This window comes from Idiotropiscis lumnitzeri, chromosome 2 (assembly GCF_059441095.1).
Source record: "Idiotropiscis lumnitzeri isolate Australia: NSW breed Sydney's pygmy pipehorse chromosome 2, RoL_Ilum_1.0, whole genome shotgun sequence".
Lineage (NCBI taxonomy): Eukaryota > Metazoa > Chordata > Actinopteri > Syngnathiformes > Syngnathidae > Idiotropiscis > Idiotropiscis lumnitzeri.
Window position 1 is genome coordinate 26,906,814 of NC_142392.1, and position 25,001 is coordinate 26,931,814.

Genomic DNA, 25,001 nt, shown 5'->3' on the forward strand with positions numbered 1-25,001 from the left:
CCAGGTTCGTCATCGTCTGGATAGTTGATTCCCGTCTGGTCCCCAAGACTGACACGCCAAGGCTGGCCTTCTCCGGCGGGCAGTCTCTCCGTCTTGCTACCCGCTGGCATTCCTCTGTAATCTTGTCGGTGTGCATGTATATGCAGGTATACGTGTATGTGCAGGTGTATGTGCAGGTGTAATTATATGTCTGTGTGTGCGCGTGTGTATGTGCACGTGTATGAGCACGTGTATGTGTGTGTCTGTGGGTGTGCATGCGTATGTGCATGTGCTCTAATCTCCAATTGTTCCGTCTTTCGGAATGTGTTTTTTTTATAGCGTCTGTGTGAGTCCTGCAGTGCCCAATTTGGTATGTTTGCATCTCGACAGCCAATGTGGAGAATGTGCTTCGTCGTATTTGACCATAGTGCTGTGAATGTGAATGCAAGTCATGGAAATGCTATGTGCGCAAAGTTGTTCCCACTACTGAGAATTTCAATAAAGTTCACACACTAAGTAGAATAAATTTAGCATATGAGAATAATATAAGAAATCAGTAAACATCAGGCCTAAAATCCCAGTCTTTCTTGTGACCAGTGCTTCTAGTTTCATTTGATAAATGCTTCTTGTTTCATCCATGTTAAAAATATTCAGTAAATATGAACCTGCTAACTTTAATAATCGACATTCTGTCCCGTATGTGTTCAAAATAATATCAGTAACTGTAATACAATCCTTCACCTTTTACTTGTCGGTTTGCTGAACATTTGTTTATGCCAAATGATATCAGTGCAGAAAATAAACGCCAAAGAAAAACCAATAGTGGAGGGTGAACTCCATGTTTTTTCCCTAGTATAAAATTGGAACTGATTATTTAACATTTTACATTTTCTGGTTTTTATATCTTGTTCAAGCAATTCCTTACAGATACTTTTTCTGCGTTGAGCCTACTTATCAGTCAAGGTCGTGTTCTTTTGGCTTCACAAAGAATCCTCGAGTACAAGAAGCGAAAGTCACTTTCTTCAAAAGCAGGTGGCCACAATAAATAAAAACCTTACTTGCTCAATATTTTTCCATAACATTAAGATTGAACCCGCCAGGACATCGTGGACATTGGATAGAGGAATGTTGCTATATGATCGCAAAATTCCGGACGAACTGGCGAGGCCGCCCGGCTCACTGTGGCTTGTCATCGGGACCGGGAGGCGGCGCAGGCGACGCAGGGAGAGGAAGCAGAAGCGGGGCTGCAGGTTCGGTGTCTTGCTACGGCTGCAACGGCAGCCCCACAGGCAACCACTGCCGAGTCTCTACCAACGCCCCTCACTGTCGGACATCTACACCGCCCGGTACCTCAGAAGGGCTCTCAACATCGTTGTGCCGTTATAGCGAGGAACACCTTTCTTATATCAATGACTCTGCAGACATGGCTGTTGTCAAAGCAGGTTTACTGATACTCAAAAGGGTAAAACTGTGAAAATCAGAAATGAAATACAATTACAAAATGTATAAACAAATTGTACATCACATTATGCTGTATATAAGCATCCTAGACACCATCTTAAGCACTCTCATGTTCGTGAGTAGCAAGCTACAAACAACACTGCTACGGGCCATTTGAAAATTACAGCCGGCAAATATACATCAAACCAAACAATTCCGCTTTTAAACACAAATGAATTATACGCACCGGCGATGCAACCTCGAAATAAAGACATGTGCGATCTCTCAGGACCGCAGAGAAACGTGCGTCGTCGTGCGTCTTGTCGTCTATTTGCAATACGGCACGTCACTTCCGCATTGTAATAAAAAAAGGCACACTAGTTGTAGTTACCCGTAATTTCCTCTAGAGAGCACCAAAGGCATTTGAATATTTTCAAACAGTCTCAGAACACCGACACACAGAAACAAACACAACTTTTACTGCGTAACAGAACATAAATATTTCCCGATTTCATTATATAAGCAATCCAAAGTATAAAAAATATAATATGGCATGAAAAAAAATATTTGGTATATTTGACAAAATTATAGTTTTTTTCCGAAGTGAGATTCTGCTTAGCAACACATCCCAAACACTTGATAGAGCTCAACCTAGAAAGAGGTTTTAGCTAGTCAGAAATTTATTCAGAAAGCGAAATATTAAATGTATCTGAGGGGATATTTGAAGAGTTTGAGTTATGTTCAATGGACCATACATATACAAGCCAGCCAAACACAGCGAGAAAACCAGCGCTGACTCCAGTCGCCATCAAGTTGCCAACTCCTGACATACCAAAACCTTTAAGAGAAACTGAGCCGATTTGCGTTTCTCTTTCGTGTTCTTTTTATAGTTCAACTTCTAGTTACGTTTTTCACCTTTTCACACAGCGTAATGAAGGCCAGTTGAGCAAGTGCTACAAGTTATTTTATTGATGATTGTGGAACGCACCGATTTCATAAGCACCGTTTCTTCTCACACTTTTTCCATGAAGTACGATTAAAAAGACAACTGAAAAGCATAATGTTAACAAATGTTATTCCAGGCAAAGGCAATTAATTTTTTTATTTACATGTTGGATGTAAACACCAAAACAAATCATCACTCAGACACAATGGTTCTTCTGGCACTGATCACATTGGCTTTGTGCCAATAAAAGAGCTTTGCAAAATTCAATTTCATCATATTTTATTGAAAATCACATTTACATCTTACCACAAAGAGTCGGTTCTTTCAATTTTTTTCCTTTTTTTAATCTTCAAGGATCGCTGCAATTCTCGCCAGCACAATTGTGTCTCTCAGCTCCCTGTTTAGTGAAGAATTTTTTAGAACAAACGCTGCAACTGAATGGCTTGTCTCCACTGTGTGTTCTTGTGTGGTTTCGTAAATGTGACTTTTGAGAGAAACTCTTGGCACAAACTGAGCAGGAAAAAGGTTTTTCTCCAGTGTGTGTTCTTGTGTGATATTTTAAAATTGACTTTACATTAAAGCTTTTGCCACAAACTGAGCAGGAAAAAGGTTTTTCACCACTGTGTGTTCTTGTGTGTTCTGTTAAATATGTCTTTTTCGAGAAGCATTTTCCACAAACTGAGCAGGAAAAAGATTTTTCACCACTGTGTGTTGTTGTGTGGCTTGTTAAATGCGACTTACGCAGGAAGCTTTTGCCACAAACCGAGCAAGAAAAAGGTTTTTCACCACTGTGTGTTCTTGTGTGGCTTGTTAAATTAGACTTGTCAGAGAAACTCTTGCCACAAACAGAGCATGAAAAAGGTTTTTCTCCACTGTGCTTTCTTGTGTGATATGTTAAACCTGTCTTTTGAGAGAAGCATTTTCCACAAACAGAGCAAGAAAAAGTTTTTTCACCACTGTGTATTCTTGTGTGGCTTGTTAAATTACACTTGTCAGAGAAACTCTTGCCACAAACTGAGCATGAAAAAGGTTTTTCTCCACTGTGTGTTCTTGTATGTTGTGTTAAATTTTCCTTTCGAGAGAAGCATTTTCCACAAACAGAGCAGGAAAAAGATTTTTCACCACTGTGTGTTCTTGTGTGAATTATTAAATGAGACCTTTGAGAGAAACTCTTGCCACAAACTGAGCAGGAAAAAGGTTTTTCTCCACTGTGTATTCTTCTATGTTTTGTTAAAGTTGATTTTAGAGAGAATCCTTTGCCACAAACTGAGCAGGAAAAAGGTTTTTCTCCACTGTGTGTTCTTGTATGTTGTGTTAAATTTGCCTTTCGAGAGAAGCATTTTCCACAAACTGAGCAAGAAAAAGGTTTTTCTCCACTGTGCGTTCTTGTGTGCCTTACTAAATTAGTCTTTCGAGAGAAGCTTTTGCCACAAACCGAGCAGGAAAAAGGTTTTTCACCACTGTGTGTTTTTTTGTGCCCTTTTAAAGACAACTTTGAAGTTATTGAGTCAGTGTGACATGCCCTTTCACCTTTAGCTTGCCCATTATCATCATCATTAGTATCATCATCATCGTCATGAGCATCTGATAATGTGTCCTCATTATGTGCTTGTGATGGCCCCCAGTGGTCTTCATCACCTTCTGTGTTCACGTGATGACTTGAGCTGCTGCTTGTAGGCTCCGCCCCTCTGTTGTCCTCACTCTCATCCTTGTTTTCATCTTCAGTCTTTATAGGGAGAACGTTCACTGGTGACTTGTTGATCTCTTCCTCCTCCTCCTTTTTGATGTGAGTCAAGTCTGGCTCCTCTTTCACAGAACAGAGATCATTTTGTCTGACATCTGCAGGACACAAAAAGACAAATTTGGTTTGGCCAAGTCAAAGGTCAGGCGACGACTTTGTCTTATATTGTTTCTACCGTGCTACCTTGACTTGTGCCTGCCGAACACGAATCAATGCGTGCGACCCCGATTTGGACCGGACCATGGGGGCATTTCACAAAATTACGTCCTACGATGTAAACCTCCATTTTCTAGCAGCACAACAGTGATAAACGAGCATTTAAAAAGGAAGCACGTTGCGGCCGATGCCCTATTTCATTCCTGACATAGTCACAGACGTTTCTGGAAGCGAGCTGAAGTTAGCACACACAGGCTATTGTGTGCGTCTGATGAACACCTGTTGTGGGACCCTAACATTGATGGGGGCCATCGCAACATAATGTCATTGATAGAATAGGAATCGTTCAAGTGAAATATGTTTACAAGTATTTGTTTTTGCATTTAGAGATAGTTTGATCGTGGGTACTTTTTGCTTTCATGATAATCTGGATACCTAAAAGAATTCAAGGAGTCGCTATTTATTGTATGATTTACGTTTGTTTGTTTTTTACCCCAAATGACATTTATCCTGCGAGTAAGTTCCGACATTACCCTTTTTATTTTTATAAAATTTCTGTTTTGAAATAAATTTTAAAACAAAATTACGTTTGAAGAGTAAAAGTTCTTACACATAAGCATTAAGCAACAACACTTTCTCTCTGACTTTCATGTTGACATATTTGAATAATGACTGTATATTTTAAAGTTATCCAATATGTATTCAAATTCGACGAAGATACACCAAAATATTATGAGTTCACTGAATTATTTTGTTACCGTAATGATGTATAACAGCCATAGGGTGTCAGTAATGAGTAACAAAGTAACACAACACCTCCCATTGATACATCATCATTATCATTTGCATAAATTATCAAGAACTTTGAGTTGCGGGGGAGATGCAAACCACCTGGGCCACAGGAACTTTATTACCAGGAACAAAATGTTCCTGGCCTTGTTGGTAGAAAAGGGGGTTGTGACGTTCTCCCTTTTTAAGCCCATAGTAAGCCAAAGATGCAGATGCATTCCTTGCAGCATGCGCTTTTTCACTGATGAGATCCGTGCAACCCTGGATGGATGCATTAAATGTATTTTAAATGTTTGGATGGGGTGAATCTACGCACATGTGCACAAAACAGTGCAGAGCCACCGGAGGTTCATTGACTCTCACCCGACGAAGCCAGTACAAAGTTAATAAATAAATAAATAAAACCATTACGTACTTGATTTTTTTTTTTAAAACTTAATATTTTGTGTTTTATCCACTAAAATTGATCAACCGCCATTAATGTTTTCGCCGCAGTGTGCACATATTTTAGATTCAAACAGAATTCCTTCCGTAAGGAATTGCTTGAACAAGATATAAAAAACAGAAAATGTAAAATGTTAAATAATCAGTTCAAATTTTATACTGGAAAAACACGGAGTTCACCCCCCACTATTGGTTATTCTTTGACATTTATTTTCTGCACTGATTACATTTGACATAAACAATTGCTCAGCAGACCTGCAAGTAAAAGGCAATATTTAAAAATAAAGCGGCAATAACCTTGAACGATTTCCCCAAACAACTTAATGTTGTGATGCATATTTTTAACGATAGAAAGTCGTTCTTTACAAAGCAAATGAGAGTAAAACGGGTATAAACCTGCTTTGTGTGGCACAACACGAGGCTGGTTGCAAACTTCGTCCAGCAGTTGAAGATGTTGCTCGTTCTCTTCTTTTTTTCCACAAAGTTCCTCTTTGTACTTGGGTGTCGTTTTTTCACACATTTTCAAATGATAATTGCAAAAAATCCGCACTTGATCTCTGCTTGACGATTAGTCATGTGCCTCTTTTCGTTAGCGGCTAGCTAGCTAACAAGGTAAGCTAACTACGCCGAAAAGCATCAACGCGCGAAAATGAGGTTATCGGGACACAAAGACTTAATGAATTATGTTGACGTCCTTTAGAGTAGCACTGGACATCCTGTGAAAAAATTACAGTCAGTATCACACTAAATCAGAAGAATTTAGCGGTGGTTGTTTTTGTTTCGGTGTGGACGGGTAGGTGGATGTGGTCGAGGCCCTTCGCAAGCTGCGCGCTTGCTTATGACGTCATGCTTTAAGCGCGTATTTTTCAAATATATTTCTTTGCCTCTGTCTTTCTTTTTACCCCTGGCTGTTCTATTTTAATATATATTTTATATAATATTTAAATTCGGTTGATAAAAAAACAAAACAAAATAACTAAATTAACGCCACATTGGCGAGTCATCTCTACGTCACTTCTTCCTTTGCCCCGAGAAGCCGCTGCTGCAACAGCAGTGGGACGTTTACGTTTCTCCGACCGAACTTGCAACAATGCTGTGGTAATGTCTGCATATACTAGCAGTGCTTCTCAATTATTTCACGCCCGCTCCTACCAAGAAGAAAAAGATTCGCGCCCCCCCACCACCAATTTTTTTCTGTCTTTGTATATTGATGTTAGATTGTCAATAAAATATCCCTTAACTAAGCTAAATTGATAAGAAATATCATGTTGAGAACTATTATAGTAAGGATCTCGAAACTCAGTTTTGCAAATATTGATGAGAGGACAAATATTTGTCATGTCATTGATGGAGTTGGGTCACCGTGGAAATGAGAAGTAGTTAGTAAATCAACCTTTAAAAGCCAAACTTACTCCAACGCGTGTTTGTTTTTTGTACTCAAGAAGAATAGGGTCAAATAAAGACTCAACAACAACTGAATAGAGTTCCAATATTTAGTTTCTTCAATTTCTGGCGTTCAGGAAATAGTACAAAGATATCTGAGCGGCTTTTTCTTCATCTCACGAGAAAACTGCACTTGGGCGAGCACAGTCGACAAATGCGCACCATCTTTCAGCCCAGCTTCAGTTTTTAGAGGAGTTTTTTATGTCAAGGGTCATGTAGGTTGAATCGGTTGAATCGGTCGTCCTCGCTCCCTCCCACGGCACGGGTCCACGTCCAAGGGAAGGTCCTCCCCAGGTTAGTCATCGTCTGGATAAATTGATTCCCGTTTGGTCCCCAAGACTGGCACGCCAAGGCTGGCCTTCTCCGGCGGGCAGTCTTTCCGTCTCTCTCCCCGCTGGATCATCACGTTGTCGTCGTGCGGTGGCAGAGTACCCATACGGGGAAACCAAGAATGATCCAAAAACCCGGCGTCCGAACCGAAACTCTGTTTCGCTCCCGGACCCACACCTCTATGAATAGAGGTGTAGCCATGCGAAACTTACTTACTTCTTTCTCCCCGCTGGCATTCCTCTGTAATCTTGTTGGTGTGTGCGTGTGCGTGGGTATGTGCAAGTGTGTATGTGTGTGTGCTCCGATCTCCAATTGTTATGTCTTTCGGAATGTGTTTTTCTTTTGATAGCGTCTGTGTGAGTCCTCCAGTGCCCAATTTGGTATGTTTGCATCTCTACAGCCAATGTGGAGAATGTGCTTCGTCGTATTTGACCATGAAGTGCTGTGAATGTGAGGGCAGCTCATGGAAATGCTATGTGCGCAAATCGATTCTCACGATTGAGAATTTCAATAAAGTTCACACATTTAAACTAATTACTCTAAATTTAGCATATGAGAATAATATAATAAATCAGTAAACATCATGACTACAATCCCAGTCATTCTTGTGACCCGTGCTTCTAGTTTCTTTTGATAAATGCTTTTTGTTTAATCAATGTTTAACATTGTAACAATATTATTGTTAGTTATGTTATGTTGCTTTGGGGCCGATTACAGTGACGGACGAGAGAAAGAGGAAGTGACGTTTTCCCTATGTCAACAGACTGAAGTAACGTACTGTACTGCAAAAGTTAAGAAGTTAATAAAAGTGAAGTAAGCAAGTCAATGCTTTAACCGTCCACTCTGTATGAGAAACAGAACAGAGTGAAACATGGTGGCAGCGCGTGAGTCATAACTGGCGACGGGAAGAGAGTGTTGAAAGGATCGCTAGCTTGTTAGCACGGAAGCTAACTACGGACAGTCGCTACGATGGAAGGACTGCGACCGCCGCCGATTCTGGCTTTGGATTCAAACAATTTGACGAAGACGTGGAAAGCGTGGAAAGAGGAATTCACATTGTATGTGGACCTGACAATGCCGGACTCGGAGGAATCCACGAAATGCAAGCTGTTTCATTAGCTCATAGGCAGGAGGTAGAGAACTGTTGAACACGTTGTTGATGGATGATGTGTCGGCAAGAACTACCGTGAGGGAGATGATGAGAAAATTCGACGAACATTGTAACCCTAAGTTAAACGAGACTGTGGAGAGATACAGATTCTTCATGAGAGATCAGACACCGGGCGAAAATGTGGACAAGTACGTTACTGAATTGAGAGTTTTGGCCAGCACCTGCAATTTTGAGCAGCTGAGAGACTCATTGATAAAAGATATAATCGTGTGTGGCACAAACGACAATGCGCTGAGGGAAAAAGATAGAATCGTGTGTGGCACAAACGACAATGCGCTGAGGGAAAAAGATAGAATCGTGTGTGGCACAAACGACAATGCGCTGAGGGAAAGACTGCTGAGAGAAGACAATCTGACATTAGAAAAACGCATGAAGATTTGTCGAGCAACAGAGTTGTCACGAGAAAATGGTCAAACACTGCAAGGGCAGTCAGAGGAGGAAGTGCATCTACTCAAACAAGAAAAAGCAAGCAGAGGTGATGTTTGCTGTAAGTTTTGTGGCAAGAAGCATGAGTGGAATAAAAAGAAGTGCCCTGCTTTTGGAAAAAAGTGTAAAAAATGTGGGAAGGATAATCATTTTGCTGCTATGTGTAAGACAAAAAATGCACATGGTAAAAATGATAGAGCTGTGAATGCAATTCAAGAGCAAGATAAAAAAGAATATGAAGATATTATGATGATAACCCACATCGTTGAGACAAAAGAGAACGTGAACCAGATTGGAGACAGACATACTCCAGAAAAACAACTCTTTGCTGGTATGCTAATTGACACTACACAAGTTAAATTTCAAATAGACTGTGGAGCGAGCTGTAATGTCATTCCTGTGCATCACTGAAGTGAAATATGGTTTATTAATGTTGTTTTACCACATAAATGCTGCATAATAACCATTTTATACCTATATACATGCGTTAGTAGATGTCTGTGTCTGTGTTATGAGAATGGGAATAATTGGAGGGAATTTGCACAGGCTGTGTCTATGTGTTATGAGAATGGGAATAATTGGAGGGAATTCGCACAGGGCCTAAGCACCAGGAATGTCTGACTCATGCGAAAAGGTACAGCCGATAACGAAAAAAGGGAGTATCGAAAAGGGAGTAAGGATTGGCAAAGGCCAAGGTTGTGCAAAGGGCCATGCAAACCATCAAAGCGCACTCGAACGGGAGGGGATGGGGTGCGATATTGGCTATAAGAATGTGACGGAGGCAAAACGTAAGTGGAGTCGGCTGAGGGTTTTACGCGCGGACGCCCAGCATCGTATTTTTTGCTCGCATTACTGAGGACGCCGGGGCTCTCCGTCCTTCCAGCACACGGTAATGAGATTTATGTATTGCATGTAATCTATGAGCTGAGATACAATTGTTGCTTGCTTGCTTGTACACTTTATACTGTGGGTTAAATAAAATGTGCCGCTTGTTTAACGCAGTGAAGTGTTTGCTGTCCATGTAAGTCGCCGACGATCCGCGATCCTGAAGTTAATAATAAGTCATAGCAATTGATCATGAGTTGTGACTATTATATTATTTGATACTGTAACTGATTATAAGCAGTGTCTACTCAAGGGCTCACGCTTGTCTGATTGGATATAACAGACAGCTTAACCCATTGTAGCCTGGCGATTGGGTATCAGTCTCGCTACTAGTCACTCTTATTGATGCTGTAATTGATCATAAGCAGTATCAGAATTGTTTCAAAACAGGATTACAGAGTTACATGCGGGACAAAATTTACTTGTCAGGAACTGTCCTTACTTGAGGCCGAGGCCAGACCTACAGACCAGCATGACGGTCACCGGCTGAATGGGGACACCTCAGGTGAGATTGGCCGTGCCGTGCATCAGATATTTCTGGCCCTGTTGGGGCCGATGTGGCTGTATCTTTCAGGTGGGGAGCGGAGGAGACAGGCCTGGTCTATGTGGCCAGGGCGAGACGTGAATGGAGTGAGACTTCCGTCAGTGACCCATCCAATAATGTCAACATTACACAGCTGTTCCAGTTGGCCGTCCACAAGGGCGTGCTTCTTCCGGTGGCAGACATCAGGCGAAATAGTCCATCAATGAAAAATGCTAATCGGTCCAAGTAGAACACATTTTGTACATAATTTTGCACGACATCAGAAAAGGAAAATATGGGATTGGATTAAGGAGCGTGACTAAACATTGTTGTACTTGCAGGTTAAGGAGGCCAAGAGAAAAAAAAGGGAGGGGAGCAGCTAATGCAGCCGTTGACGCAAACAGGTCCCATTGCACCTGTTCCTTCCACTTCTGCTGCTCCTAGGCAAGGTTCGGGTGACGTGGCGCCACAGCAGGCTGGCTGTCCGTACCAGGCTGGTCAACGATTGCGGTAACAGAGGTAGGGGTGGTTGAACTAAACTGAAACATCTGAGGGCAGCTCTGAAACCTGGTTCTTCATCCTCCCGCGGTGGGTATGCCCTGTTCCTGCTCTGGTCTGAGTGGTGTAGCAACCTCCACCCATTCAATTCACCAATTGACATTACATTGTACATGTGGTCACACATGATTTGGTTTATCAAAATGCATTCATCTAAATTTAGTCAGGAGTAGATCTTCCATTAGGATTATATATTTGTTGTACGTTGCCTCGTACGCCTGCCTTGTCCCTGAGCAGCGGAAATGGTATGAATTATTTACTTTCACAGAACCACAAATCACATTGAATATCGATGCACATCATCATACAAAAGATCTAGGCCCCAGAGTTGTTGAATACTCCGCGTCACTATCAGAATATCATATTTTAACACCCACTACAAATTCTTCGGTTTTGGCAACATCCAGAATTTCACAAGACGGGTCACTCGGAAGAGGTAATTCGGTGTGTGTGTATTGTTTTTACTGTCTCTACACCCTCCCCAGTTGACAGAATCAGTGTGGGCACGGCCTGTAGGTGGATTGAAGCATTCGGGAGACAATAGGAGGTGAAGACTGCAGCAGTCTTGGAGCTGTCTATGTCTTGGAGAACACCTATTCTTCCCGTTAAAAAAGAAAAAAAAAAGGTTTAATTTGGTATCTGCGTTATTATAGTTTTGGGATATTTTAAGCATAAATGGTTACTATTTCATTTGGGTTGCTTTAAAAATTTGTCAAAAAACAGTCCAAATTGGAGCGTTAGATCGAGGCTTAATTTGTAATCTCTAAACACAGTTAGATATTTGAACTCAGTGAACTAAATTTTATTTAATTCAGGAATGATTTACCCATGTTGCGAAGTCAAATTCTAATATTGTGCCATATTAGCTGGATATCATTAGGACATTATTGCGAACCAACACTGCTGGATTGTGGTGATTATCAGCAAAACTAAATTCATACGTTGGAGAATTGTTTCTGGGGGCAATGCCTGTGAGGATGACACGGTCTAGATTATATTCGAAGAAAGCTATTACAACAGTCTGAGAATTGAAATAGATATAATATTTGGTGGGTTTACGTTGATTAAAATATATTATTCAAGTGACTGATACAAGCTTCACAAACAAATTGAAAAAGGCGATTGAATACAATTAATTATGGTATTATTGCGATTATTTAGCATGCATTTTTTGAAGGATTGTATAACGATTGCTGGCATTATTGTAAACACTTACGGGACAGAAGGTCAAATATTTAATTTAGCAGGTTCATATTTACTAAATATGTTAAACATTAATTAAACAGAAAGCATTTATCAAATGAAAGTACGGTAGATACAAAAGGTCGTAAGTGGTTCCATTACTCACAACTTCGACCCGCACCGGAGTTCTTTCCCCGCTATGGTAAGCCTGAAGGTTGACCGCCCGGACAGGCAGGTCAAGAGAGGGTGAGATACTGACCAATTGAAACACATACAAATCAAACATAAAAATGGACACGGCTGTCCTTTTCCTTATTATTTCTGAATGATAGGCTTGCTTTCCGCGCTTTTAGAATGTTTGCTTCTAATCTATGAGACTGTTTTTTAGACAGACGGAGGGGAGACAAAAATTGTGATGTTACAGTACCACTGCAACCAGACGGTCATGTACGAGGAACGGGAGGACAGCTCGGATAGGTTGACAGACGCACAGGTGATATTGTTTTATAAAATTTGTGACCAAGACCCCGAGGTTGGTATATATGCGGAATTATTCAATCACACAATTTTACGTGTTTGAAGTTGAATGGAGCAGGACACACAATTGGACAAATACCGTGGGATTGGTGTGAAACGAATGTGTCTCTTCCAGCAGGACCCCCGCTTTCCCGTGCAGACGTCTGGTTGTGTTATGGTGGAAAATTTCTATACGACAGGCTGCCGACCAATGCCTCTGGCAGGTGTGCCCTGGTGACTTTAATTATGCCGGTGAGTGTGACACCTGTAGATTTGGACCAGTTAAATTGGGATCAATTAGAGGCGGTACATAAACAATTGTCAAAAACCTTATTAATAATGTTTCAAAATAGGATTGCTTTAGATAGGTTATTGGCTGAAAAACAAGGAGTGTGCGGGATATTTCGGGATCAATGTTGTAGTTTCATCCCAAACAACACGGCACCGGATGGGCGTCTCACCAAGGCATTGGAAGGTTTGCAAACTTTGAACAAGGGGATGAAAAAACATTCAGGTGGAGATTCGGAAATGTGGTCAGGATGGTTGAATGTCTTTGCTAAATGGACAGGTCTGATTAGCTCTATATTAATCTCAGTGGCAGTATTTACAGCTAATTATGGTGCTTTGCGGATGTTGTTGTATACCTTGTATCAGATCTCTTACAGTTAAAACCCTCGAGCGCACCTTGGGCCCGTTGCGACCGGGTGGCAAGTACATGATGATCCCCCTGTCGGACCCACAGCCAGTTCCTCTGGCAGCCAGCAGGTCCATGGGGTTCAGCGGAGTCAGTGGTAATGGCCTCAGTTGTCTGAGGCCATGAGAGGGAATAAAATTTTAGATATCATTCTACATTTTTTACTGTTATTATTTTTCTATTATTATTTTGGCGGGGGTGATGGCCTCAGTTCGCTGAGGCCATGAGAGGGATTAAAGGATTTTATAAGCTTGACTACAAGTGACATGTATTCAGTTTAATGCAATAAAGATATATACTGATTGGGCTTTAAATCAATGCATGAGAAAAGGTCAGGCCAGGCTGTGTGAAATGCATGGGTGGCAGATGTTTTGTGCAGGATGAGCCGCACGTCGGAGAACTGAGTGTGCAGACGCGAAGGGTCCCGGACTTCGATCAAGGCCACCCGGCTGTTGTTGTGTGAGATGGTCACACGGTCGACCGTGAGAGCAGAATAACAGATCCAGTGGTTCATCGGCAGTGGAGCGCACAAACAACTGCCATGGCGCGCACCGTGGGAAGAGCCGACACGTCACCTTGCGGGCAGAAGACGTCCACTAAGAGAAAGCTAAAGTTAACTGCAGATGACACATAGCCAATAGGGGAAGAGTAGGAAGTCTTGGCTTTGTTTGCTGAAATGTATAAATGATCCTGGGCAACTTAGGGGGGGGGCGTTGTTTTTTCCTGTTGGTTGCTGTAACCGGGCCTCTCAGACTTTGTACTAGATCTCCTGTTAAGAATAAATCCACTCCCGTGTGAAGTTGCCGGCATCCTGGTCATCTTTCTCTCAAAACGAGCGCGCATAATTGTTGGATGAATGGAGGTTGTGTTTGGTTAACCATTAATGGAGTCAGATAATTAATTAAACTATTTTGGTAAACTTTTGGTACATTTAAAGGTAAAAACTCCAACAACACACGCAGACATATACTTACACCTGCACATACACATGCTCATACACGCACAGACACTTGGACATACACAAGCGCACACCGACAAGATTACAGAGGAATGCCTGCGAGGAGAGAGACGGAGAGACTGCCTGCCGGAGAAGGCCAGCCTTGGCGTGCCAGTCTACGGGACCAGACAGGAATCGACCATCATCAACTACCCAGACGATGACTAACCTGGGCAGGACCTTCCCTTGGACGTGGAGCCGTGCCGTGGGAGGGAGCGAGGACGACTGATTCAACCGATTCAACCTACATTACCCTTGACATAAAAAACTCCTATAAAAACTGAAGCTGGGCTGAAAGATGGCGCGCATTTTTTGACTGTGCTCGCCAAGTGCAGTTTCTCGTGAGATGAAGAAAAAGCCGCCCAGATATCTGTCTTTGTACTATTTCCTGAACTCCAGAAATTGAAGAAACTAAATATCGGAACTCTAATCAGTTGTTGAGTCTTTATTTGACCCTTTTCTTCTTGAGCACAAAAAACGAACACGCATTGGAGGAAGTTTGGCTTTTAAAGGTTGATTTACTAACTAGTTCTCATTTCCACGGTGACTCAACTCCAACAATAACATGCCAAATATTTGTCATCTCATCAATATTTGCACAACAGAGTACTGAATTTCGAGATCCTCACTATAACTTCTCAAAATTATATTTCTTCTCAATTTAACATCTAACATCAGTACACTCAGACAAAAATATAATGGTGGTTGGGGGGCGCGAATCTTTTTCTTCTTGGTAGGGGCGGGCGTGAAATAATTGAGAACCACTGTTAGTATATGCAGACATTATATTCATGCAGCCCGAGTGAACCACAGCATTGTTGCAAGTTTGGTCGGAGAAACGTAAACGTCCCACTGCTGGAGCAGCAGCGGCTTCTCGGGACAAAGGCGGAAGTGACGTAAGAGCTGACTCGCCAATGTGGCGTTAATTTAGTTATTTTGTTATTTTTTTCTATCAACCGAATTAAAATATTATATAAAATATATATTAAAATAGAACAGCCTAGTGTAAAAACAAACACAGAGACAAAGAAATATATTTGAAAAAATACGTGTTTAAATCATGACGTCATAAGCAAGCGCGCAGCTTCCGAAGGACCTCGACCACATCCACTGACTCGTCCACACCGGAACAAAAGCAGTCCACCGCTAAATTCTTCTGATTTAGTGTGGAACTGACTGTAATTTTCTCATAGGATGTCCAGTGCTACTCTAAAGGACTACGACATAATTCGTTAAGCCTTTGTGTCCCGATAACTTCATCTTTGCGCGTTGATGCTTTTCGGCGTAGTTAGCTTAGCTTGCTAGCTAGCTAGCCGCTAACGAAAAGAGGCACATGACTCATCGCCAAGCAGAGATCAAGTGCGGATTTTTTGGAATTATCATTTGAAAATGTGTGCAAGAACGACACCCAAGTACAAAGAGGAACTTTGGGGAATAAAAAAAGAGAACGAGCAACATCTTCAACTGCTGGACAAAGTTTGCAACCAGCCTCGGGTTGTGCCACTCAAAGCAGGTTTGTACACGTTTTACTCTCATTTGCTTTGTCAAGAACGACTTTCTATCGTTAGAAATGTGCATCACAACATTAAGTTGTTTGGGGAAATCGTTCAAGGTTATTGGCGTTTTATTTTTTAATCTTGCCTTTTATTTGCAGATCTGCTGAACATTTGTTGATGCCAAATAAAATCAGTGCAGGAAATAAATGCCAAAGAAAAAACAATAGTGGGGGGTGAACTCCATGTTTTTTCCAGTATAAAATTTGAACTGATTATTTAACATTTTACATTTTCTGGTTTTTATATCTTGTTCAAGCAATTCCTTACGGAAGGAATTCTGCCTGACTCTAAAAAATGTGCACACTGCGGCAAAAACATCAATGGCGGATGATCAATTTTAGTGGATAAAACACAAAATATTAAGTTATTTTAAAAAATCAAGTACGTATTGGTCTTATTTATTTATTAACTTTGTACTGCCTCGGTCAATAAACCTCGGGTGGCCCAGCACTGTTTTATGCACGTGTGCGTAGTTTCACCCCATCCAAACATTTAAAATACATTTAATGCATCCATCCAGGGTTGCACGGATCTCATCAGTGAACAAGCGCATGCTGCAAGGAATGCATCTGCATCTTTGGCTTACTATGGTGTTCGAATAATATTAAGAGGTTATTATACATTTGCCGTGACGCAGCTTATTTTAATATGTAGTGCATAAAACATGTTGCAGTTTAATAGAGTGAACTATGCTTGAGTGTTTACAGTTTGAGTGTGGCAGGGCGGTGGCACTTCTTCAGAAGTGCCGATGAAGTAAACAACACCGTGATGAGCCCTGATAAGAAGAAGTTGGCCCCAAAGTCTGACGCAAACAGCATCGTGCTGGGTCCTGATAGAAGATGTTGACGACAAAGTCAGCTGCGACCCATGGCGGCACGCCAATGATAAACCGGACTAAACCAGCTTTTGAGAAGACGAACTGTACCACCCTTGAGTGTAATCTGATTTCTTGAAGTGTAATCTGATTTCCCGATGTTATAAAAGGGAATGTGTGAAAAGCATCGGGGAACAGAGGGGAGATAAAGTTGTCAAATAAACTTTGTGAACCTTTCTGTAGCCACTTGGGCTGCATCTCTCTCTCCTTCCAGCTATGAACCCTATATGTCAAATTGGCGAACCTGACATATGGGCTTAAAAAGGGAGAAGGCCACAACCCCCTTTTCGACCAACAAGCCCAGGAACATTTAGTTCCTGGTAATAAAGTTCCTGTGGCCCAGGTGGTTTGCATCTCCCCCACAACTCAAAGTTCTTGATAATTTATGCAAATGACAATGATGACAGAACAATGGGAGGTGTTGTGTTACTTTGTTACTCATTACTGACACCCTCTGGCTGTTATACATCATTTCGGTTACAAAATAATTCAGTGAACTCATAATATTTTGGTGTATCTTAGTCGAATTTTAATACATATTGGATAACTTTAAAATACACTGTCATTTTTCAAATTTGTCAACATAAAAGTTAGAGTGAAATTGTTGTTGCTTAATTTATGTGTAGGGGTTTTGACTCTTCGAACGTTAATTTTGTTTTAAAATGTATTTAGAAACAGAAATTTTATATAAAAGTAAAAAGGGGAATGTTGGAACGTAATAGCGGGCTAAATGTTATTTTGGGCAAAAAAACAAACAAACGTAAATCATGCAATAAATAGCGACTCTGATTCCAGCGCCCCTTTAATTCTTTTTGGTATCCAGATTATAATGGAAGCAAAAAGTACCCAGGATGAAACTATCTCTAAATTCAAAAAGAAATACTTTTAAACATATTTCACTTGAAGGATTCCTATTTTATCGATGTAATTATGTTGCGATGGCCCCCAGTGGTCCCCATCAATATGTTAGGGTCCCACAACAGGTGTTCCATCAGACGCACACAATAGCCTGTGTGTGCTAACTTCAGCTCGCTTCCAGAAACGTCTGTGACTATGTCAGGAATGAAATCGGCATCAGCCGCAACGTGCTTCCTTTTTAAATGCTCGTTTATCACTGTTGTGCTGCTAGGAAAGGGAGGTTTACATCGTAGGACGTAATTTTGTGAAATGCCCCCATGGTTTGGTCCAAGTCGGGGTCACACGCATTGTTCCGTGTGCGGCAGGCACCAGTCAAGGTAGTACGGTAGGAACTATATAAAAAATAGTCGCCACATGAGGTTTGACTCGACCAAATTAAATGTGTTTGTCTTTCTGTGTCCTGCAGACGTCAGTGAAAACGATCTCCTTTCTGTGAAAGAGGATCCAGACTTGACTCACATCAAAAAGGAGGAGGAGATCAACAAGTCACCAGTGAACGTTCTCCCTATAAAGACTGAAGATGAAAACAAGGATGTGAGTGAGGACAACAGAGGGGCGGAGCCTACAAGCAGCAGTTCAAGTCATCACGTGACAACAGAAGGTGATGAAGACCACTGGGGGCCATCACAAGCACAAAATGAGGACACATTATCAGATGCTCATGACGACGATGATGATACTAATGATGATGATACTAATGATGATGATGATGATGATGATGGGCAAGCCAACGGTGAAAGGGCATGTCACACTGACTCATTCACTTCAAAGCTGTCTTTAAAAGGGCACAGAAAAACACACTGTGGTGAAAAATCTTTTTCCTGCTCAGTTTGTGGCAAAAGCTTCTCTCAAAAGTTTGATTTAACAATCCACACAAGTATTCACAGTGGAGAAAAATCTTTTTCATGCTCAGTTTGTGGAAAATGCTTCTCTCAAAAGGCAAGTTTAACAGAACACGCAAGAACACACACTGGAGAAAAACCTTTTTCATGCTCAGTTTGTGGAAAAAGCTTCTCTCAAAAGTCACATTTAACAAGTCACACAAAAACACACAGTGGAGAAAAGCCTTTTTCCTGCTCAGTTTGTGGGAAAAGCTTTTCTCAAAAGTCACATTTAACAAGGCACACAAGAACACACAGTGGAGAAAAACCTTTTTCATGCTCAGTTTGTGGAAAATGCTTCTCTCAAAAGGCAAGTTTAACAGAACACACAGTGGAGAAAAACCTTTTTCATGCTCAGTTTGTGGAAAATGCTTCTCTCAAAAGGCAAGTTTAACAGAACACACAAGAACACACACTGGAGAAAAACCTTTTTCCTGCTCAGTTTGTGGCAAAAGCTTTTCTTTTAAGACAAATTTAAAAACACATATACGATTACACACTGGAGAAAAACCTTTTTCATGCTCAGTTTGTGGTAAAAGCTTCTCTCAAAATTCAAGTTTAACATATCACACAAGAACGCACAGTGGAGAAAAACCTTTTTCCTGCTCAGTTTGTGGCAAAAGCTTCTCTGTAAAGTGGAGTTTACGACGCCACTCAAGAACACACAGTGGAGACAAGCCATTCAGTTGCAGCGTTTGCGCTAAAAAATTCTTCACTAAACGTAGTGCTGAGAGACACAATTGTGCTGGTGAGAAAAGCAGCGATCCTTGAAGCTTAAAAAAAAGAAAACAAAAAACTGAAGGAACTGACTCTTAGTGGTAAGATGTAAATGTGATTTTGAATAAAATATGAAAAATGTAATTTTGCAAAGCTCTTTTATTGACATAAAGCCAATGGGATCAGAGCCAGAATTATCAATGTGTTTGTGTGATGATGATCTTTTTTTTTGTGATTTTACATCAAGATGTAAATGAAATTAATTGCCTTTGCCTGGAATAACATTTGTTAACATTATGTTTTTCAGTTGTCTTTTTAATCGTACTTAATGGAAAAGGTGTGAGAAGAAACGGTGCTTATGAAATCGGTGCCTTCCACAATCATCAATAAAATCACCTGTTCCACTTGATCAACTGGCCTTCATTACGCTGTGAAAAGGTGAAAAACTAAACTCGGAAAAAGAACAAGAAAGAGAAACGCAAATAGTCTCAGTTTCTCTCAAAGGTTTTGGTATGTCAGGACTTGGCAACTTGATGGCGACTGGAGTCAGCGCTGGTTTTCTCGCTGTGTTTGGCTGGCTCGTATATGTATGGTCCATTGAACATAACTCAAACTCTTCAAATATCCCCTCACATACATTTAATATTTCGCTTTCTGAATAAATTTCTGACTGGCTAAATACACTTTCTAGGTTGAGCTCTATCAAGCGTTTGGGGTTTGTTGCTAAGCAGAATCTCACTTTGGAAAAACGTATCCTTTTGTCAAATATACTAAATATTTTTGTTCATGCTCTATTATATTTTTTATATAATTTTTATAATGAAATAGGGAAATATTAAAATTGGCAACCACAGACTTAATTCAATTAATAAGAAATATGGAAACATTTTATAAATATTGAGCTCATTGAGAAGAGTCCGAATCTTGAAATAAATATTGAAATGTAAAAAATACTTAAGTATTAAATTAATTCAATAACCCGACCCCGGATGAGCGGCACAAAATGCCTGGATGGATGGAATAATTTAAATTGCATACATATTCAAATGAACAAATGAGTTAAGAAATAATCAAGAGTGAAATAAAAAGGTTTAAATTAATATTGATATAATTTCACATTAAAATAATTGAATAAATATTGTAGTATTACATAAGCAAGCTTAAATATACATTGAAATATATTTTTAAAAAAAGTAGTGTATTTTTAAATGGCCTAATTTAGATATGGGAAGTAATTCTCTTTATGAAACTATGACGGGACTGGAGCTCACAGAAGTGACCAGTCTTGGTTCTGAAGTTCCGATGTAACCAGATACTGCCCTGAGAGAAAATAGGCCTGAGCATTGTTTATGGTGGGGGCAATTCTCTCGCCAGGTCAGTGACCTTCCAGGGTATGAGAGTAATTTAAGGTGGTCACGAGTAGACTGGTCGTATCAACGGGGAGACGCATCTGCTCTCCCTCTGGGGGACTTTTGGAGGGAAATCCCGAAGACTAGCGGGATGGGAATGCATATGCAACAAGGGAAAATTAGAAATTCATGTCCTATTTGGGCATTCCCTATAAGAAGGGAATGTCTGAGAGGGGGCTGCACATGCCGGAGCGCACACACGCACACGTTTTTGGGGAGACTTCTTTTGACATCAGCATGTGACGAGAATAAAATCTTTCTTCTTTCTTTTGTTCTTTTCCATCACCAATCCAGCCTTGCTCGGCTGCCTCTCCGGAAGGCAGCAAGAACCCACACTTCAAAGACAAAATATACTACATATTGAAAGAAAAATAATACTCAAATATTGAAATAAGTATAGAATTGAATGAATAAACAACAAAGAAATAAATACCTCCTGGAAAATATCATTATTTTCAACATTTGCCAACATTTTTCTTTCTTGCACATTCTTAATCGTATTTTTTATTTTTTTTTACTTTTACTTTTTAGTTACTTCAGTGCATTTCACACCTGAGCCTTCAGTGAAGTCCTACTTCGTCCTACTTGAATAAATCCCCATCAAAATACCATCATTTATGACACCACGGCTGGACAAATAATATACAGAAACACACTTACGCACCACTGAGTGAGTGTTGGACGATATAGCTTCTCTTGAAAGGTCCGACTTGAAAATGTCCTTGCAAGTGGATCTGCAATTAAATCCACACTTTTCCCTCCTTCGGCCATTGTGGTTTAAAAAAAGCAAGAATATATTTTAGATTTCCGAACGGTCGCCAATTACGACTTTCGGGTGTGTTGATTCGGCATCGCGCCGCCCCCTCACGAGTGAGTATCCAATCACAAAATGCGTTCATCACCATCAGCATAAGGCCAGCGAAAAGGCTCACTGTAACCAACTCGTGATCTGATTGGCTATCGCAACCGTCTAACAAATTTGAAAGCTCATTGACTTTGACAGAAGAGATGCCCGCACAATTGCATCTTAAGGCCTCGGAACGAATAATGCGCGCTCCTCGTATTGTGAAACCTGCCCTGCAACACGAGCTAGCAGAATTCCGATTGGATTCAAAACTCTCACCTGAAAACCCAACGCTCAGCTATAATATGACATCAATGCGACGATTATGATTTTTTTTTTATTGATTATGTTTGGCCAGCAGAGAAGGCCTTGAAGGCCCAACACTGAGTTGCTTAATAGCCTAAATTAAACTTTACTTTCATCAATAGAGTTAAAGTTATGCTTTATTGTCGGATTTATGTAATTAATAGTGAAAGATTGTATTACGATTACTGGCATTATTTTAAACACTTACGGGACAGAAGGTCAATTATTTAATTTAGCAGGTTCATATTTACTGAATATGTTAAACATTGATTAAACAAAAAGCATTTCTCAAATGAAAGTAGAAGTACAGTGCATCGATAAGATTGACTGGGATTGTAGTCATGGTGTTTACTGATGCATTCATATGCTAAATTTATATGACTTAGTTTCAATGTAAGACCTCAAAATTGCACACATAGTATTTTCATGACCCACACTCTCATTCAGAACAAACAGATTCAGTCTGCTCAGGTCAAACTGATGACAAACCAGATAGCACTTCATGGACAAATACGACAAAAGACATTTTCCACATAGGCCATAGAAGATACAAACTTATCAAGTTGGGCCGGGGAGGACGTCACAAGGACGCGATCAGGAACACCAAAAACACAACAATTTGATCTGAGAAAACATACACCACACAATCTGTACACTGACGAGATTACAGGGGAATTTGAGCAGGAGAGACGCAGAGACTGCCGCCTGCCTGAGAAGGTCAGCCTTGGACCTGGAACGTGGACGGGCCGGGGGAAGGAGCAAGGACGACCGATTCAACCTACATGACCCTTGACAAAGAAAACCCAATGTGGTTCACTTGCTCTGTTCTGTGTTTGTGCTGTTGTCTGTGTGTTAATTGTGACGTTGTTGTGTTATTGTCTAACTGCCTATACGTTGTGTATGTCCCGTGGCAATTTGTGGCCCTTGCTGTGCTGCGTTCTACTGGGTTGTTGTGTCTCATGTTTATAATTCTCGGGTCTATGTCTTATGATACTCAATTGGTTTAATGTTAGGGTGTGTGTGAGAAAGTAGAGTGTTAATGTCTGGTGAGTGATGATAAAAAGGAGAGAGTGGGGTTTGCGTCCCACACTCACAACAAAACATGCTTAAAGTAACGTGTGGCGCATACAATATATCGTGTGAAAGTTCAAGCGATCGTGTGACTGAATGCAACCCTGAAGCAGAACAGGGGGAAACCTAACGGTGATAAGATAAAACTGCCTGATTGGTTGGAGTGGATAAATAATGAAGTTGTGGATATTTTGGTAGTACAGAGAGGAGAATCCAAAACACGGAAAAATCTGTGATAGGATGGACCTTGCTCCGATGAGAGTTCCACACTGCTTGAGTCGTAGTTGATTAAAAATGGGGAAATGGTGGGAATGTAAAATTATGATTGTTATAAAAATTTCAGGGGATGATTAGCAATGAAATTACGGGAGAGGATTGGCGATGAAATTACTTGAGATAAAAAGTATATGAAACCGAAACACAAAGGCTTCATTGAGCATGTGTCTTGCGGACGTACGAAATGTGACCATTGGGAACTCTGAGTTGATGAGGAAATTGAAAGAAAAAAGTCAAAGCAAGCAGGGTGAAGAGTGTGGGGAAAGTGGTGGGAGCAGTTGGATGAGCAGGGGGAGTTGCAGATATGAGGTTGGAAAGATGGGGGTCGAGTGGCTGATGGACGGTAGCTGTTTGTGAGGGTTGGAGATGGGGAGGCGTGGCTGGGGTGCGGACAATATATATAAGATATATAATCATACCCAATACCGACAAAGTGCAACGAAAGACGCTGGTGGAAAAACTGACACCAGGGGAATAACGACGGGAACGAAAAACGCTTGCAAAAGGCAAGGAACAAAATGAACAAAAATCGCTTACCGCAGAAGGGCAAGGGAAACCAATTGAGCTCAACCGAGAAGATCAATAAATGAAAACGGAAACACAAACAATGAACGGGAACAAGGTACACGGAATGCAATAACAAGGTGTCTAGAATTCACAACTTGGAGCATGAGCATGAGCAAGAGGAATATTCAGACGCTGAGTAGTCAGCGTGGAGTGTTTAAATAGTGCAGTAATCAATGACTTGTCGAGTGACAGGTGTGTGGCTGATGGGCGTGTCTCTCCAGCCATGACGACATGAACAGGAACAAGCGCTGGAAGGAAACGCCCCCACTCCAGCTGGGCAAACACAAAACAAAAACATGACAGGACAAAACGGACCATGACACAAAAGGATTAGGTTTTTGGGATAGGTTTTAATTGAAACATTTTATGATCATGTTTAAAGAAAGTCTTTAGAACACGAGATGTCTAGCAATTGATGAGAGGTTTGCCAAGTATAAAGTTGGATTTTGCGACACCAGCCCTGACATGACAACTTTTAAGGGACAAGACAGCATTCCAGAAATACCAGACGAACATCCGCATCTATGAGCTGTTTGACGTCACAGGTGCAGGATCGTCAGCTACGTCCAGGAGGAACAGAAGAAACGATTTCACGGAGACTGAATGGGAAAATCCACAAACGCACAGTGGTAAACTTTGGCATATACTGGATAAATTGAGGCTAAATTAGCGCCGAGGGAGGGGTCTCTGTGTGGAATTGGAAAGTATCTTTTTGGTGAATGAAAGTGTGACAGAAAAAGTGTTTGTATGTCTAAGTGGTTTGAGTGAATGTTTAAGGGACGGGCCTCAGGAAAGAAACCTGATTGAGGGCACCGGCAAGCCCTTACAGTACTTAGGATGCAATGGGCGGACAGGTCTGATCAACCTGGATCCCTATTGCACTCCCAAGTACTGATTTTCAAATTGTTATTGGAGACAGATTGGAGTAATCAAATTCAAGCATCAAGTGAATGATTGATTGACGTTATTACACAAAATTTATGCAAAACTGAACGTTTCAGAAGGGAGGTAATTTACCCCTTCTCACTGGCAAGTGCCACTCCTCCAGTTCTCTCCACAGGTTCTAGGTGACATGTGACCTGTGTGACTAGAAGGTCGGAGAACGCTTCAAATAGCGCCGCATCACGCCCATCCCGGAGTTTCTCCTCAACAAGGAGGGAGATATAAGATATTCTAAGTTAGGTTCCATGAAAACAGATTAAGATATAGTTGTTGCTTTAGCCTGCTTATGTGCTCCGCAGTTTTAATATTCACATTGGGTGCACGAATAGATAACACACACCCAGTCCAGGATAGAGCAGAATTTTGTTGTATTGTTAAGACTTTTCCATAATATACGGCACCACAGCGGTGATACTTGAG

General features: G+C 41.0%; 1 protein-coding gene across 1 annotated transcript; it reads right to left on the minus strand.

Annotated features, from left to right (window-relative positions):
• Window positions 1-2,401: 2,401 nt before the first annotated feature.
• Window positions 2,402-13,300, minus strand: LOC148342145 (uncharacterized). The gene is made up of 3 exons (XM_088288080.1): window positions 13,214-13,300; window positions 5,892-5,916; window positions 2,402-4,204 (listed from the first exon to the last, which is right to left on the minus strand). Exons 1-3 carry the CDS (start codon window positions 13,298-13,300, stop codon window positions 2,715-2,717), a joined length of 1,602 nt encoding a protein of 533 aa, XP_088144206.1. The 3' UTR covers window positions 2,402-2,714.
• Between the last annotated feature and the right edge of the window lie 11,701 nt (window positions 13,301-25,001).

What these genes read in the sequence shown, in the direction of transcription:
- LOC148342145 (XM_088288080.1), bottom strand. Translation starts at nt 13,300, where the DNA reads ATGGACCTGCTGGCTGCCAGAGGAACTGGCTGTGGGTCCGACAGGGGG. An exon ending in CCGGTCGCAACGGGCCCAAG is followed by an intron (nt 5,917 to 13,213) that starts GTGCGCTCGAGG and finishes GTTTGCAACCAG; the next exon opens with CCTCGTGTTGTGCCACACAA. An exon ending in TGTTGTGCCACACAAAGCAG is followed by an intron (nt 4,205 to 5,891) that starts GTTTATACCCGT and finishes TGTGTCCTGCAG; the next exon opens with ATGTCAGACAAAATGATCTC.